This window comes from Procambarus clarkii, chromosome 81 (genome assembly GCF_040958095.1).
Source record: "Procambarus clarkii isolate CNS0578487 chromosome 81, FALCON_Pclarkii_2.0, whole genome shotgun sequence".
Lineage (NCBI taxonomy): Eukaryota > Metazoa > Arthropoda > Malacostraca > Decapoda > Cambaridae > Procambarus > Procambarus clarkii.
In genome coordinates, this window is record NC_091230.1 from 14806587 (window position 1) to 14821159 (window position 14573).

General features: G+C 49.5%; 2 protein-coding genes across 6 annotated transcripts in view; one reads left to right on the forward strand and one right to left on the reverse strand.

The window, feature by feature from the left end:
- LOC123773104 (uncharacterized) overlaps nucleotides 1-9425 on the reverse strand; it is a 57770-nt gene extending 48345 nt beyond the window's left edge. The window contains exons 1-2 of the mRNA XM_069315539.1: nucleotides 9238-9425; nucleotides 8746-8995 (exon numbers count right to left, since the gene is read on the reverse strand). Of these exons, the coding sequence (XP_069171640.1) occupies nucleotides 8746-8995; nucleotides 9238-9425 (438 nt within the window). The remainder of the gene's footprint in view (nucleotides 1-8745; nucleotides 8996-9237) is intronic.
- fwd (phosphatidylinositol 4-kinase beta fwd) overlaps nucleotides 1-14573 on the forward strand; it is a 148657-nt gene that overhangs the window by 77750 nt on the left and 56334 nt on the right. The window lies entirely within an intron of this gene.

Genomic DNA, 14573 nt, shown 5'->3' on the forward strand with positions numbered 1-14573 from the left:
ACGTTTCGAACCTCCATGGTTCATTCTCAAGTGAACAGATCTTACAATACTAGTTGATTTTTATACCCGCATTAGGTCAGGTGATAATACAATGAAGGTGAAAACATGGGGGGATACATAAGGGATAAACATAGGGGCTGCAGAAGGCTTATTGGCCCATACGAGGCATCTCCTATCTAAACACAAAGATTAATCCAGTGTAATTGGCCTGTTATGTTGGCCATTGTCTTCTGTGTTGGCATCGATATGTTCTTGTCTTGTCCTTACTCTCATGGTGGGTAGAGTAAATAGTTCCGTAATTTGGGTGTTCATGGTAGGTCGCTCTATTCTTATGTGAATTGCCTCAAGAATTTGTAATCTTCTTGAGTCTTGGGTTTTGTCTATTATGCAAGTATTCTTGTTCAACATTTCTCTTGTTAGAGTAATGTCATGGGCTTGTCTCATGTGATTCCTAGGGGCACCAGATTGAAGATGGCATGTCAAACGCCTCGTCAGCTTGGTCGACGTCATACCTATGTACTTACATTGAAGGTTACATCCTTCGTGGGGGCAAGTGTACATGTATACAACTCGCGAAACCCTCTCCAGGTATGACTACAAAAGCAAGCCATGAGGTTGTGAAATACGGTCGGAAATTCAGAAGACGCAGCGCTAGAAAGGGTGCTGTAAGATGACACCTACCCTCCCCCCCCAGCTGGTTATCTTGAGATGATTTCGGGGCTTATCGTCCCCGCGGCCCGGTCCTCGACCAGGCCTTCACCCCCCAGGAAGCAGCCCGTAACAGCTGTCTAACTCCCAGCTACCTATTTACTGATAGGTAACAGGGTTATCGGGGTGAAAGAAACACCGCATTTTTTTCCGGCTCCACCGGGGATCGAACCTGGAACCTCAGGACTACGAATCCGAAGCGCTATTCACTCAGCTGTCGGGCCCCTTAAATGGTGGTTGGGCCAAGAGCTTGGATCTACTCATTGGAAACCAAGCCCCACAATACATAGTTCCTAGATGGAGTACGGCCAACAAACTCCCCCCTCTCCCCCCCCCGCCCCCCCTCCTCCCGTATATGCTGAAATACACGTGAAGAACTTCACACACCTCATGACACTGGAAGACAGAAGAGTAAGAGGAGACATGATCACTACCTACAAAATTCTCAGAGGAATTGACAGGGTAGATAAAGATAAACTGTTTAACACGGGTGGAACACGAACAAGGGGACACTAGTGGAAACTGAGTACCCACATGAGCCACAGGGACGTTAGAAAGAACTTTTCAGTGTCAGTACTCTGACACTGATGTTAACAGATGGAATGCATTAGGCAGTGATGTGGTGGAGGCTGACTCCATACACAGTTTCAAATGTAGATATGATAGAGCCCAGTAGGCTCAGGAATCTGTACATCAGTTGATTGACGGTTGAGAGGCGGGACCAAAGAGCCAGAGCTCGACCCCCCGCAAGCACAACTAGGTAAGTACACATGGTGTCAGCAAGGCGGGCAGCCCGCCGCCTGTCACAAATCATACTATATTATCCGTGTTTACACTTTCCCTTCACCTGTGCGCCTCTAACTTCTTTATCCTCTCCTCAAAAAATAGTATATTGGAAACATTTGGTAGTGAACATGTAATTGTCTTTGTAAATCGCGTACTACGGCCCTACCATATGACAGGCAGGGTCGGTCGGCCGAGCGGACACCACGCTGGGCTTGTGATCCTGTGGTCTTGGGTTCGATCCCAGGCGCCGGCGAGAAACAATGGGCAGAGTTTCTTTCACCCTATGCCCCTGTTACCTAGCAGTAAAATAGGTACCTGGGTGTTAGTCAGCTGTCACGGGCTGCTTCCTGGGGGTGGAGGCCTGGTCGAGGACCGGGCCGCGGGGACACTAAAGCCCCGAAATCATCTCAAGATAACCTCAAGAAGGCAAGGCTTACACCTGGGAATGGTTGTGTGGTATTGCAACATTGTCCGCCTCTATATGTTGTAGGGTTTGTTTATCTTCGTGTTGGTCTCTCACTGTGGCTCACCCAGCTGGTGGTGTCCTCACCCAGCAGCTACTCCTAAGGTGTCCCTACGTCAAGTGCCTGTCCTACTAAAGTGCCCTAAGCTATCCAAGCAGAGGACCAAAAACAGTAATCGGGACAGTGTGACAATTTCGTGAGCCTCTACCATGTTTAAGTACGACGATTTTTGGCCTTAGGTAGAGTAGTATACGTCAAAATGTGACGCTTTATTAGGAGGACGGGTTGGTGTGGGAAGGTAGCCAGTGTGCTGCCTTGTATGGTCGTGTGAAGGTCAGTTCACACCCGCCATGCACGTGGCCCGCCTCTCACAGTGACCTTGGCCAGTGTGGGTACCTGTACTTGGCCACAGTGGGGGTACCTGTACTTGGCCACAGTGGGGGTACCTGTACTTGGCCACAGTGGGGGTACCTGTACTTGGCCACAGTGGGGGTACCTGTACTTGGCCACAGTGGGGGTACCTGTACTTGGCCACATAAATCCACACGCGAGCATTAACATGAGAACATACAGTTGTTTATGTCAGGTCCCGCGAGAATGTCACCGGGTGTTACTAGCTGATGCTCCAGCAGCATCAGCCCAGTGACCCCGGTGGTCACGCAGGTCACAGGGCACCCGTGGAGTGCCAGGTGTCGGGGGGGGGGTCACTTCTCCAACACTTCAGCGACATTCTTCACTTTAAATGTCCTTTGTGTATGTTGGTGTGGTGGCCTTGGGTAAGCGGTATTAACAGTTGCCATGTGTGGCAGGGTTCAGGCGGCTGGTCGCCATCTGTACCCTGCCATGTACTGGGGGCTGTCACAGTGGTGCCGTCATGCAAGTTGTTTACAGTTAACAGGCACCCCGGCGGACCCATCATGTAGACAAGGAATAATGGCCACAGGGACTGGACTCCACTGAACTTTAAGCTAAGCTATATACATTTGTGATCAACTTATTACATATTATTTTCAGTTGTCAACTTGATACCTACTTGATTTTGTTCTGGGAGTTGTTCTACTCACAGACTTGTGAGAGCATGGTCCACCAGGCTGTTGCTTGGAGCGGCCCGCACGCCCACATATCCACCACAGCCCGGTTGGTCCGACACGCCTTGGAGAAAATGATCTAGTTTTCTCTTGATGTCCACGGTTGTTCCGGCAATATTTCTTTTACTCGCTTGGAGGATGTTGAACAACCGTGGACCTCTGATGTTTATATAGAGTTCTCTGGCTGTGCCTATGGCACCCCTGCTCTTCACTGGTTCTATTCTGCATTTTCTCTCATATCTGGTACCATATCTGGTGTAAATTTGGTACCTGGCCCTCCAGTATTTTCCACGTGTATATTATTTGACATCTCTCTCGTCTTCTTTCTAGTGAGTACATTTGGTGAGCTTTGAGATGATCCCAATAATTTACGTGCTTTATCGCGTCTATGTATTCCGTATATGTTCTCTGTATTCCCTATTATGTCAGCAATCTCTCCTGCTGTGAAGGGGGAAGTGAGTACTGACCAGTACTCAAGATGGGACAACACAAGTGACTTGAAGAGTACAACCATTGTGATGGGATCCCTGGATTTAAAAGTTTTCGTAATCCATCCTATAATTTTTCTGGCTGACGCATTATTTGCTTGGTTATGCTCCTTAAACGTTAGGTCGTCAGTGATCATTATTCCCAAATCCCTTACATGTTGCTTTCCTATTATGGGCAGATTTGATTGTGTTTTGTACCCTGTATTATGTTTAAGGTTATCATTTTTGACGTACCTGAGTACCTGGAATTTATCGCTTTTGAACATCATGTTATTTTCTGCTGCCCAGTCGAAAACTATTAATAATATCTGCTTGTAATTTGTTGTTGTCTTCAGCAGAGGTAATTTTCATACTGATTTTTGTATCATCTGCAAAGGATGATACGGAGCTGTGACTTGTATTTGAGTCTATATCTGATATGAGAACAAGGAAACGCAGTGGTGTAAGGACTGCACCTTGAGGTACAGAGCTTTTAACTGCGCTTGGACTCGATTTCATATGGTGTCCTACTGTCCTACTTTACCAGTTATTCCCATTGGCCTCATTTTGTATGCTATCACTCCATGGTCACATTTATCGAATGCCTTTGCAACGTCTATATATACAGCATCTGCATTTTGCGTTTGTTCTAAGGCTTCTGTGATTTTGTCATGGGCCTCTGATGTTCATAGTTTTCTGAGACTGTTCAACACGCTTCCACAACACATAAGGGGCATAACTGGCCGACCCCCCACAGTGTTCAAGAGAACTTGATAAACACCTTCAAAGGATACCTGACCAACCAGGCTGTGATTCATACGTCAGGCTGCGAGCAGCCGCGTCTAACAGCCTGGTTGACCAGTCCAGGAACGAGGAGGCCTGGTAGAGGACCGGGCCGCGGGGACTCTTAAGCCCTGAAATCATGGCAAGGTAACTGATGGACCACGAGCACAGCACACTGAGAAAGAGAAGTTCACAGTATAGGCATACACTCGGCCCCGGGTCCCCCGACTCCTCGAATTCCATATTTATAAAAAAAAAGTTTAGTACCAGTAGCAAAAGGTGTGTGTAATAGGGAGAAAAAGCTATGATACACGTGCGGAACTAGAAGCACATCAGTCAGGTATACCACTACACAAGGGAAGAAAGCAGTGGATAAAAAGGTATAAACGTGACGCACTAACGTGATCAGGAATCACATCTCCAGCTTTATGGGGAACGTTGAACGTCACGATCCAGGTCAACAAGAATTCAGAGCGGGAAGATGCTGGTTTTCGCAATTACTCAACAACTCTGACAAAATCACGGAAGCATTAGAAGAAAAGAATGCAGATACACGCACTTTGCTAAGGCGTTTAACAAGCGTGACCATGGAGTGAGAGTCCATAAATGAGATCATTATGAATAATTGGTAAAGTAGGGCGACGGATGCTCAATTTCCTATCAAACAGAATGCAAAGAGTAAGTAAAATAAAAAACAAGAAACAAGTCCAAGTGCAGTGAAAAGGTGTGTACCCCAGGGCACAGTCCTTGCGCCACTGCTGTTTCTCATTCTTATATCGGATAGAGACAAAAATGTCTCGCTTGTTTATAATATGATATTGTTTATCCTTTGTGATGAAAAATTACTTATGAAGAAGACACAGAAGAACTAAAGTTTATATTAGTAGTCTACCCCTCGCAGTGTTCAAGAGAGAACTGGGTAGGCACCTCCAAAGGAAACCTGATCAACCAGGCTGTGATTCATACGTCTGGCTGCGAGCAGCCTCGTCCAACAGCCTGGTTGACCAATCCAGCAATCAGAAGACCTGGTCGACGACCGGGCCGCGGGGACGCTAAGCCCCGGAAGTACCTCAAGGTAACCTCAAGGTAGGTCTACGAATGGACAACTGAAAAAAAAAGTGATGTAAAACAGTGATTAATTCCAGATATTTAGGTATGGTAAAAATAATGTATCTGTACTTCGTTTAAGTTCAAGAGACAAACAGGTCTACACAAAGATGGAATGTACAGGTACAAGAGACAGATCTATTCATAGAATAGATCCAACAGCCTGGTTGACCAGACGACCAACTGGGTAGGCCTGGTCGAGGACCGGGCCGCGGGATCGTTGATCCCCGGAAGATACACAGAGTAGCCACAAGGTAGTAGGAAAGTGCAGGTATAAGCAGGCGACGAGTCACTATAACATGGCTGAAATATGTTGACCAGACCACACACTAGAAGGTGAAGGGACGACGACGTTTCGGTCCGTCCTGGACCATTCTCAAGTCGATACAGGTATAAGACAGTGAGATCTATTCATAGAAGGCAAACAACATGTAATATATCTGGGAATAATTCTGCAAGATTACCTAACGTTAGTGAGCATAGCCAAGCAAATGTTGCATCAGTCAGGAAATTAATTGGATGGATTATGAGGCCCTTTAACTCCAGGGATCATTTGAGTAGCCTTGAGTACTATCTTGAGGTTATCTTGAGATGATTTCATGGCTTAGCGTCCCCACGGCCCGGTCCTTTACCAGGCCTCCTTTTTGTTACACATCCCCAGGAAGCAGCCTGTAGCAGTTGTCTAACTCCCAGGTACCTATTTACTACTAGGTGAACAGGGGAATCAGGGGGGGAAATAATCTGCCCATTTGTTTCCGTCTCCGCCGGGAATCGAACCCGGAACCTTAGGACCACAAATCCCGAGCGCTGTCCACTCAGCCGTCAGTACTGCTTGCTACTCACTCCCCGTTCCAGAGCAAGAGACAAATTAAAAAATAAAAGTAATACAGAAAACCTGCGGCCCTCGTAGACACGATACGGGCTACAGGGAGCCGGTCGGCCGAGCGGACAGCACGCTGGACTTGTGATCCTGTGGTCCCGGGGTCGATCCCGGGCGCCGGCGAGAAACAATGGGCAGAGTTTTTCACCCTATGCCCCTGTTATCTAGCAGTAAAATAGGTACCTGGGTGGTCTCCTCCAGAGAGCACCAGTGTACACCTTCCCTCCCCCAGAGAGCACCAGTGTACACCTTCCCTCCCCCAGAGAGCACCAGTGTACACCTTCCCTCCCCCAGAGAGCACCAGTGTACACCTTCCCTCCCCCAGAGAGCACCGGTGTACACCTTCCCTCCCCCAGAGAGCACCGGTGTATACCTTCCCTCCCCCAGAGAGCACCAGTGTACACCTTCCCTCCTCCAGAGAGCACCGGTGTACACCTTCCCTCCCCCAGAGAGCACCAGTGTACACCTTCCCTCCCCCAGAGAGCACCGGTGTACACCTTCCCTCCCCCAGAGAGCACCGGTGTACACCTTCCCTCCCCCAGAGAGCACCGGTGTACACCTTCCCTCCTCCAGAGAGCACCGGTGTACACCTTCCCTCCCCCAGAGAGCACCGGTGTACACCTTCCCTCCTCCAGAGAGCACCAGTGTACACCTTCCCTCCTCCAGAGAGCACCGGTGTACACCTTCCCTCCCCCAGAGAGCACCAGTGTACACCTTCCCTCCCCCAGAGAGCACCGGTGTACACCTTCCCTCCCCCAGAGAGCACCGGTGTACACCTTCCCTCCCCCAGAGAGCACCAGTGTACACCTTCCCTCCCCCAGAGAGCACCGGTGTACACCTTCCCTCCCCCAGAGAGCACCAGTGTACACCTTCCCTCCTCCAGAGAGCACCGGTGTACACCTTCCCTCCCCCAGAGAGCACCGGTGTACACCTTCCCTCCCCCAGAGAGCACCAGTGTACACCTTCCCTCCCCCAGAGAGCACCGGTGTACACCTTCCCTCCTCCAGAGAGCACCGGTGTACACCTTCCCTCCCCCAGAGAGCACCAGTGTACACCTTCCCTCCCCCAGAGAGCACCGGTGTACACCTTCCCTCCCCCAGAGAGCACCGGTGTACACCTTCCCTCCCCCAGAGAGCACCAGTGTACACCTTCCCTCCTCCAGAGAGCACCGGTGTACACCTTCCCTCCCCCAGAGAGCACCGGTGTACACCTTCCCTCCCCCAGAGAGCACCGGTGTACACCTTCCCTCCTCCAGAGAGCACCGGTGTACACCTTCCCTCCCCCAGAGAGCACCAGTGTACACCTTCCCTCCCCCAGAGAGCACCGGTGTACACCTTCCCTCCCCCAGAGAGCACCGGTGTACACCTTCCCTCCCCCAGAGAGCACCGGTGTACACCTTCCCTCCCCCAGAGAGCACCAGTGTACACCTTCCCTCCTCCAGAGAGCACCGGTGTACACCTTCCCTCCCCCAGAGAGCACCGGTGTACACCTTCCCTCCCCCAGAGAGCACCGGTGTACACCTTCCCTCCTCCAGAGAGCACCGGTGTACACCTTCCCTCCCCCAGAGAGCACCAGTGTACACCTTCCCTCCCCCAGAGAGCACCGGTGTACACCTTCCCTCCCCCAGAGAGCACCAGTGTATGGAAGCATTACCGGAGGCGGAGAAGGGCTGGAGTCTTGTGTGTACCTGCGGGTGACTCGTAATAATCCTCACGTGAGAGTGGGTGGCCGAGTGACTCTCCAGGGGGGGGGGTACGACTGGGGGGTTGAGGAGGGAAAGTATGAATGGGGCAGACGGGGGGGGGGGGGTAAATGAGTTTGTTGCCACAAGATAATTAAAAATCCTCAATTAGCAGCCTTCCTACTTTCCCCTCCTGGAGTGTAACTTGTGTTAGTCGTGGCAGTTTAAACTACTCGTTCATATTGTGTTGATGCTGGCTTTTCCAGAGACTTTACAAGTAATAACCAAATATGGTGTGTGTGTGTGTGTGTGTGTGTGTGTGTGTGTGTGTGTGTGTGTGTGTGTGTGTGTGTGTGTGTGTGTGTGTGTGTGTGTGTGTGTGTGCACCCTTGTTGTCAACCTTGGCATGGCAGCCTTCTCCCTCGCAACTTGTGTATGGTTTAACACTAAACACTGCCACATAGGGAAGGACGAGCGGTGCTCACATTCCCACTACACACAACAATTATACCAGAGTGTTAGTAATATCATTTTAGTTCAGTGTGTGAAAGAAGCCACAATTTTAGTTTAATAGGGAAAAGAGGCCACGGTTCATCAGTAGTGATATCAGGCCATCAGTAGGTGATAAGCCACAATTTTAAACTCTTGTGGATAGAAAATTCAATAAGAAATACTTCACAAATAGTAGAAATCTGGAAAGGAGACGAGAAAGGTATCATATAATATCCAAGGAATATACTGGAAGGCCATCTCCCAAATTTGCACAGTAGAGTAAACCCACTTGGGGTTTCCGGAACCCGCTGGGTGGGCTCTGGAACCCGCTGGGTGGGCTCTGGAACCCGCTGGGTGGGCTCTGGAACCCGCTAAGTGGGCTCTGGAACCCGCTGGGTGGGCTCTGGAACCCGCTGGGTGGGCTCTGGAACCCGCTGGGTGGGCTCTGGAACCCGCTGAGTGGACTCTGGAACCCGCTGGGTGGGCTCTGGAACCCGCTGGGTGGGCTCTGGAACCCGCTGGGTGGGCTCTGGAACCCGCTGGAAATTATGAAAGTGGCTTGAAACGAAAAGACTCGCACATTACGAACGTTGGTCCTATCTTCCCTGCCCCAGATGGTTAATGGTCCCCCCCCCTTCCTTCCCCCCATCACTCCTACCCTACCCCCCCCCCTCCTACTCCCCGTCATCCATGTCGGGGTTTAACATTCGGGTTCATCATGTCGGGTGTTGAACAGTAGAGGGAAGGATCGATTCCCCCTACTCCCCGTCATCCCTCCAACCCTTCCCTTTTCTGCCACCATTCCTCCCACACATCTTCCTCCCACACATCTTCCTCCCACACATCTTCCTCCCACACATCTTCCTCCCACACATCTTCCTCCCACACATCTTCCTCCCCCACACCTTCCTCCCACACATCTTCCTCCCCCACACATCTTCCTTCCCACACATCTTCCTTCCCACACATCTTCCTCCCCCACATCTTCCTCCCACACACCTTCCTCCCACACACCTTCCTCCCACACATCTTCCTTCTACACCGGTTCCTCCTGGAGCATACCTGGAGAGGGTTCTGGGAGTTCTACTACTCCCCGAGCCCGGCCTCGACTTGTGATAACTTGGTCCAACAAGTGTTCAGGCAGTGCTCTCTGATTGTGCCTATGGCACCTTTACTCTTCACTGGTTCTATTCAGCATTTCCTTCCATACTTTTCGCTCCAGTATGTTCTTATTCTACTGTGCAAATTTGGAACCTGGCCTTCACGTATCTTCCATGTATGATACATTTCTCGTCTCCTTTCCAGAGAATACATTTTGAGAGCTTTGAGACGGTCCCAGTAATGTAGATGTTTTATCGTTTGTGTGTGTGCCGTATATGTTCTCTGTATTCCCTCTAGTTCAGAGATCTCTCCTGCTCTGAAAGGGGAAGTGAGTACCGAGCAATACTCAAGACGGGACAGCACCAGTGATTTCAATAGTATTAGCATTGATGTGGGGTCTCTGGATTTGAACGTTCTTATAATCCATCCTATCATTTTCTTGTCCGCCGATATATTTGCTCGGTTATGTTTACTAAATGTCAGGTCGTCAGACATCATAATTCCCAGATGTTTTACATGTTGCTTTCCTTCTATGATTGTGTCTTGTACCTTGTGTGTCGTTTTTTATTTTCAGTTGCCTAATCGAAGACTTTATTTATATCGACTTGTTGTGTTTCAGTGTCTTCTACAGAGGAAATTTTCATGCTAATTTTTATATCATATGCAAAGGATGACACGAAGTTGTGACTAGTAATTTTTGTCTATATCCGAGATAAGAATGAGAAATAGCAGTGGTGCAAGGACTGTGCCCTGGGGTACAGAGCTTTTTCACCGCATTTGGACTTTATCTTGTTTGATTAACCGTCATTCTCTACATTCTGTTTGACAAAGTTGAAAATCCAATGCCCCATTTTACCCATTATTCCTATTGATCTCATTTTATGGGCTATCAACCCATGGTCACATTTGTCGAATGGCTTTACAAAGTCTGTGTATACAACATCTGCATTTTTCCCCTCTAAGACTTCTGTGATTTTGTCAGTGGTTTAGTAGCTTTGAGAGACAGGATCTTCCAGCTCTAAAGTCATGTTGTACTGAATTGTGACGTTCATTATCTTGAGGTTATCTTGAGATGATTTCGGGGCTTTTTTAGTGTCCCCGCGGCTAGGAAGCAGCCCGTTACAGCTGACTAACTCCCAGGTACCTATTTACTGCTAGGTAACAGGGGCATTCAGGGTGAAAGAAACTTTGCCCATTTGTTTCTGCCTCGTGCGGGAATCGAACCCGCGCCACAGAATTACGAGTCCTGCGCACTATCCACCAGGCTACGAGGCCCCATAAGTTCATTGTTCATCATAAAACTGGAGATTTGATTCCTAATCACTTATTAAAAAAACTATTATTGTGTGTGATGTTAGTGCAGCTAGTCTATAATTTTTTGCCAAAGTTTTACTACTTTTCTTGTGCAGAGGAGCTATGTATGCTGATATCTTCCCAGCATCTAGGCTCCCCATGTATCTAGGCTCCTACACCGAGCCGGAGACATTACTGACCTAGTGTGTGCAAAGATCCTTTGCCGCTAAAATCCACTCTTAAGTCACCTAAATTATTGGGACCAACTAAAAGTTCTAAATATGTATTCTCTAGAACGCAGGCGAAAGAGACAATAATCTACACGTATTAGAGGGATTAGTTCCAAATCCGAACACTGAGATTACTTCACATGAGACCAGTAGGCATGGCAGGATGTGCAAAAAAGACCCAAGCAGAGGTGCAATAGGTACTCTTGAGAGAGAACTATCAACATCAAGGGCCCAATACTTTTCAACACTCTCCCGCTACACATAAGGAGCAAAACTGGCCGGCCTCTCACAGTGTTCAAGAGAGAACTCGACAAACACCTCCAAAGAATACCCCGATCAACCAGGCTGTGATTCATACGTCAGGTTGCAAGCAGCCGCGTCAGCTGTTGCAAAGAGCCTGGGTTTCCCAGACGACCAATTGGGAGGCCTGGTCGGAGACCGGGCCGTGGGGCCCTTTGATCCCCGAAAACTACACAATGTAGGTCCTGACTCCATGTTACATTGAGCGCTCGTGCTATTTGTATTATACATTTCTTTATGAATATTGAATTCCACGAGTGAGGACCAGGGGCTGAGTGCATGGGCATGTTGTCAATTTATCTTTCAAAGTCTTCCGCGTGTGTTAATATCAGTTATGTCTGGCGTTTGGATGTCATTCCTGAAGAAGCTGTCCGGATCTTCAACTTTCATGTTGTTTATTGAGGTGCTAAACCTCATACTGGCCTTTACTCGCCCTCCTACACCGATCTCTCACCCGGCCACTCTACCAAAAACCTTTCACTTATAACTGGACCAGCTGAACGTTCTTTTATCGCAGGCAGGCCCGCGTGTGGGCGCTCTTGCTTGGCTGGCTTAGATGGGATTGACCTCCGCCCCCATCTATATTTATAAGAAGGGGAAAATTATCAGTGGAAAACACCAAGCCATTACGACTATATGTTTATAAGTGTCTGTCTAAGGTTGGAGGCTAGATGCCTGGAGTGGCCTCACCCAACTTTGTAGGGGAAATGGTCTGGGGTATGGGATGAACATAGGAGTAAGAGATCCCCAGAATTAAAGAGTGTAGAGCATGCCATGGTTACTGACTGACCCCCCCCCCCCCATCCACGACGAATTTTGTCACTTCCTGCCAGCTATGCCTGGCTAAATATTGTTAATATAAACATTTCAAAGCATTGTCTTGTAGTAATGATAAAAATGCATTGATCTCTGGAAAACTATTATATATGAAAAGTATTATATTCACCATACCTTGTAGTAGCATCATACAGACGATCCTTGCATAGCTTCAAAGGCCTTCTCAAGCCCCCCCCTCCCCCCCTTTTCCCAAAGCCAGTGAGAAACCATTATTTCTTTAATATTTCACATTGCTAAGCTACTCCTAATGGCAGACCACCTCCCAATAGGAAATTATATACAGTATTATATTAATACGAGAGAGAGCACACAGGTCATTCTGTCTCTGAGAGAATGACCTGAAGAGAGATTAAGTCAACAAGGAGAAAGACAACCAGAAAAACAGAGATAGTTACCGGGAAGTGAGAGAGTAGTGTGGGGGTAGTTACCGGGAAGTGAGAGAGTAGTGTGGGGGTAGTTACCGGGAAGTGAGAGAGTAGTGTGGGGGTAGTTACCGGGGAGTGAGAGAGTAGTGTGGGGGTAGTTACCGGGGAGTGAGAGTAGTGTGGGGGTAGTTACCAGGAAGTGAGAGAGTAGTGTGGGGGTAGTTACCGGGGAGTGAGAGAGTAGTGTGGGGGTAGTTACCGGGGAGTGAGAGAGTAGTGTGGGGGTAGTTACCGGGGAGTGAGAGAGTAGTGTGGGGGTAGTTACCGGGGAGTGAGAGAGTAGTGTGGGGGTAGTTACCGGGAAGTGAGAGAGTAGTGTGGGGGTAGTTACCGGGGAGTGAGAGAGTAGTGTGGGGGTAGTTACCGGGGAGTGAGAGAGTAGTGTGGGGGTAGTTACCGGGGAGTGAGAGTAGTGTGGGGGTAGTTACCGGGGAGTGAGAGAGTAGTGTGGGGGTAGTTACCGGGGAGTGAGAGAGTAGTGTGGGGGTAGTTACCGGGAAGTGAGAGAGTAGTGTGGGGATAGTTACCGGGAAGTGAGAGAGTAGTGTGGGGGTAGTTACCGGGGAGTGAGAGAGTAGTGTGGGGGTAGTTACCGGGAAGTGAGAGAGTAGTGTGGGGGTAGTTACCGGGAAGTGAGAGAGTAGTGTGGGGGTAGTTACCGGGAAGTGAGAGAGTAGTGTGGGGGTAGTTACCGGGAAGTGAGAGAGTAGTGTGGGGGTAGTTACCGGGAAGTGAGAGAGTAGTGTGGGGGTAGTTACCGGGAAGTGAGAGAGTAGTGTGGGGGTAGTTACCGGGAAGTGAGAGAGTAGTGTGGGGGTAGTTACCGGGAAGTGAGAGAGTAGTGTGGGGGTAGTTACCGGGAAGTGAGAGAGTAGTGTGGGGGTAGTTACCGGGAAGTGAGAGAGTAGTGTGGGGGTAGTTACCGGGAAGTGAGAGAGTAGTGTGGGGGTAGTTACCGGGAAGTGAGAGAGTAGTGTGGGGGTAGTTACCGGGAAGTGAGAGAGTAGTGTGGGGGTAGTTACCGGGAAGTGAGAGAGTAGTGTGGGGGTAGTTACCGGGAAGTGAGAGAGTAGTGTGGGGGTAGTTACCGGGAAGTGAGAGAGTAGTGTGGGGGTAGTTACCGGGAAGTGAGAGAGTAGTGTGGGGATAGTTACCGGGAAGTGAGAGAGTAGTGTGGGGGTAGTTACCGGGAAGTGAGAGAGTAGTGTGGGGGTAGTTACCGGGAAGTGAGAGAGTAGTGTGGGGGTAGTTACCGGGGAGTGAGAGAGTAGTGTGGGGGTAGTTACCGGGGAGTGAGAGAGTAGTGTGGGGGTAGTTACCGGGGAGTGAGAGAGTAGTGTGGGGGTAGTTACCGGGGAGTGAGAGAGTAGTGTGGGGGTAGTTACCGGGGAGTGAGAGAGTAGTGTGGGGGTAGTTACCGGGAAGTGAGAGAGTAGTGTGGGGGTAGTTACCGGGAAGTGAGAGAGTAGTGTGGGGGTAGTTACCGGGAAGTGAGAGAGTAGTGTGGGGGTAGTTACCGGGAAGTGAGAGAGTAGTGTGGGGGTAGTTACCGGGAAGTGAGAGAGTAGTGTGGGGGTAGTTACCGGGAAGTGAGAGAGTAGTGTGGGGGTAGTTACCGGGGAGTGAGAGAGTAGTGTGGGGGTAGTTACCGGGAAGTGAGAGAGTAGTGTGGGGATAGTTACCGGGAAGTGAGAGAGTAGTGTGGGGGTAGTTACCGGGGAGTGAGAGAGTAGTGTGGGGGTAGTTACCGGGAAGTGAGAGAGTAGTGTGGGGGTAGTTACCGGGAAGTGAGAGAGTAGTGTGGGGGTAGTTACCGGGAAGTGAGAGAGTAGTGTGGGGGTAGTTACCGGGAAGTGAGAGAGTAGTGTGGGGGTAGTTACCGGGAAGTGAGAGAGTAGTGTGGGGGTAGTTACCGGGAAGTGAGAGAGTAG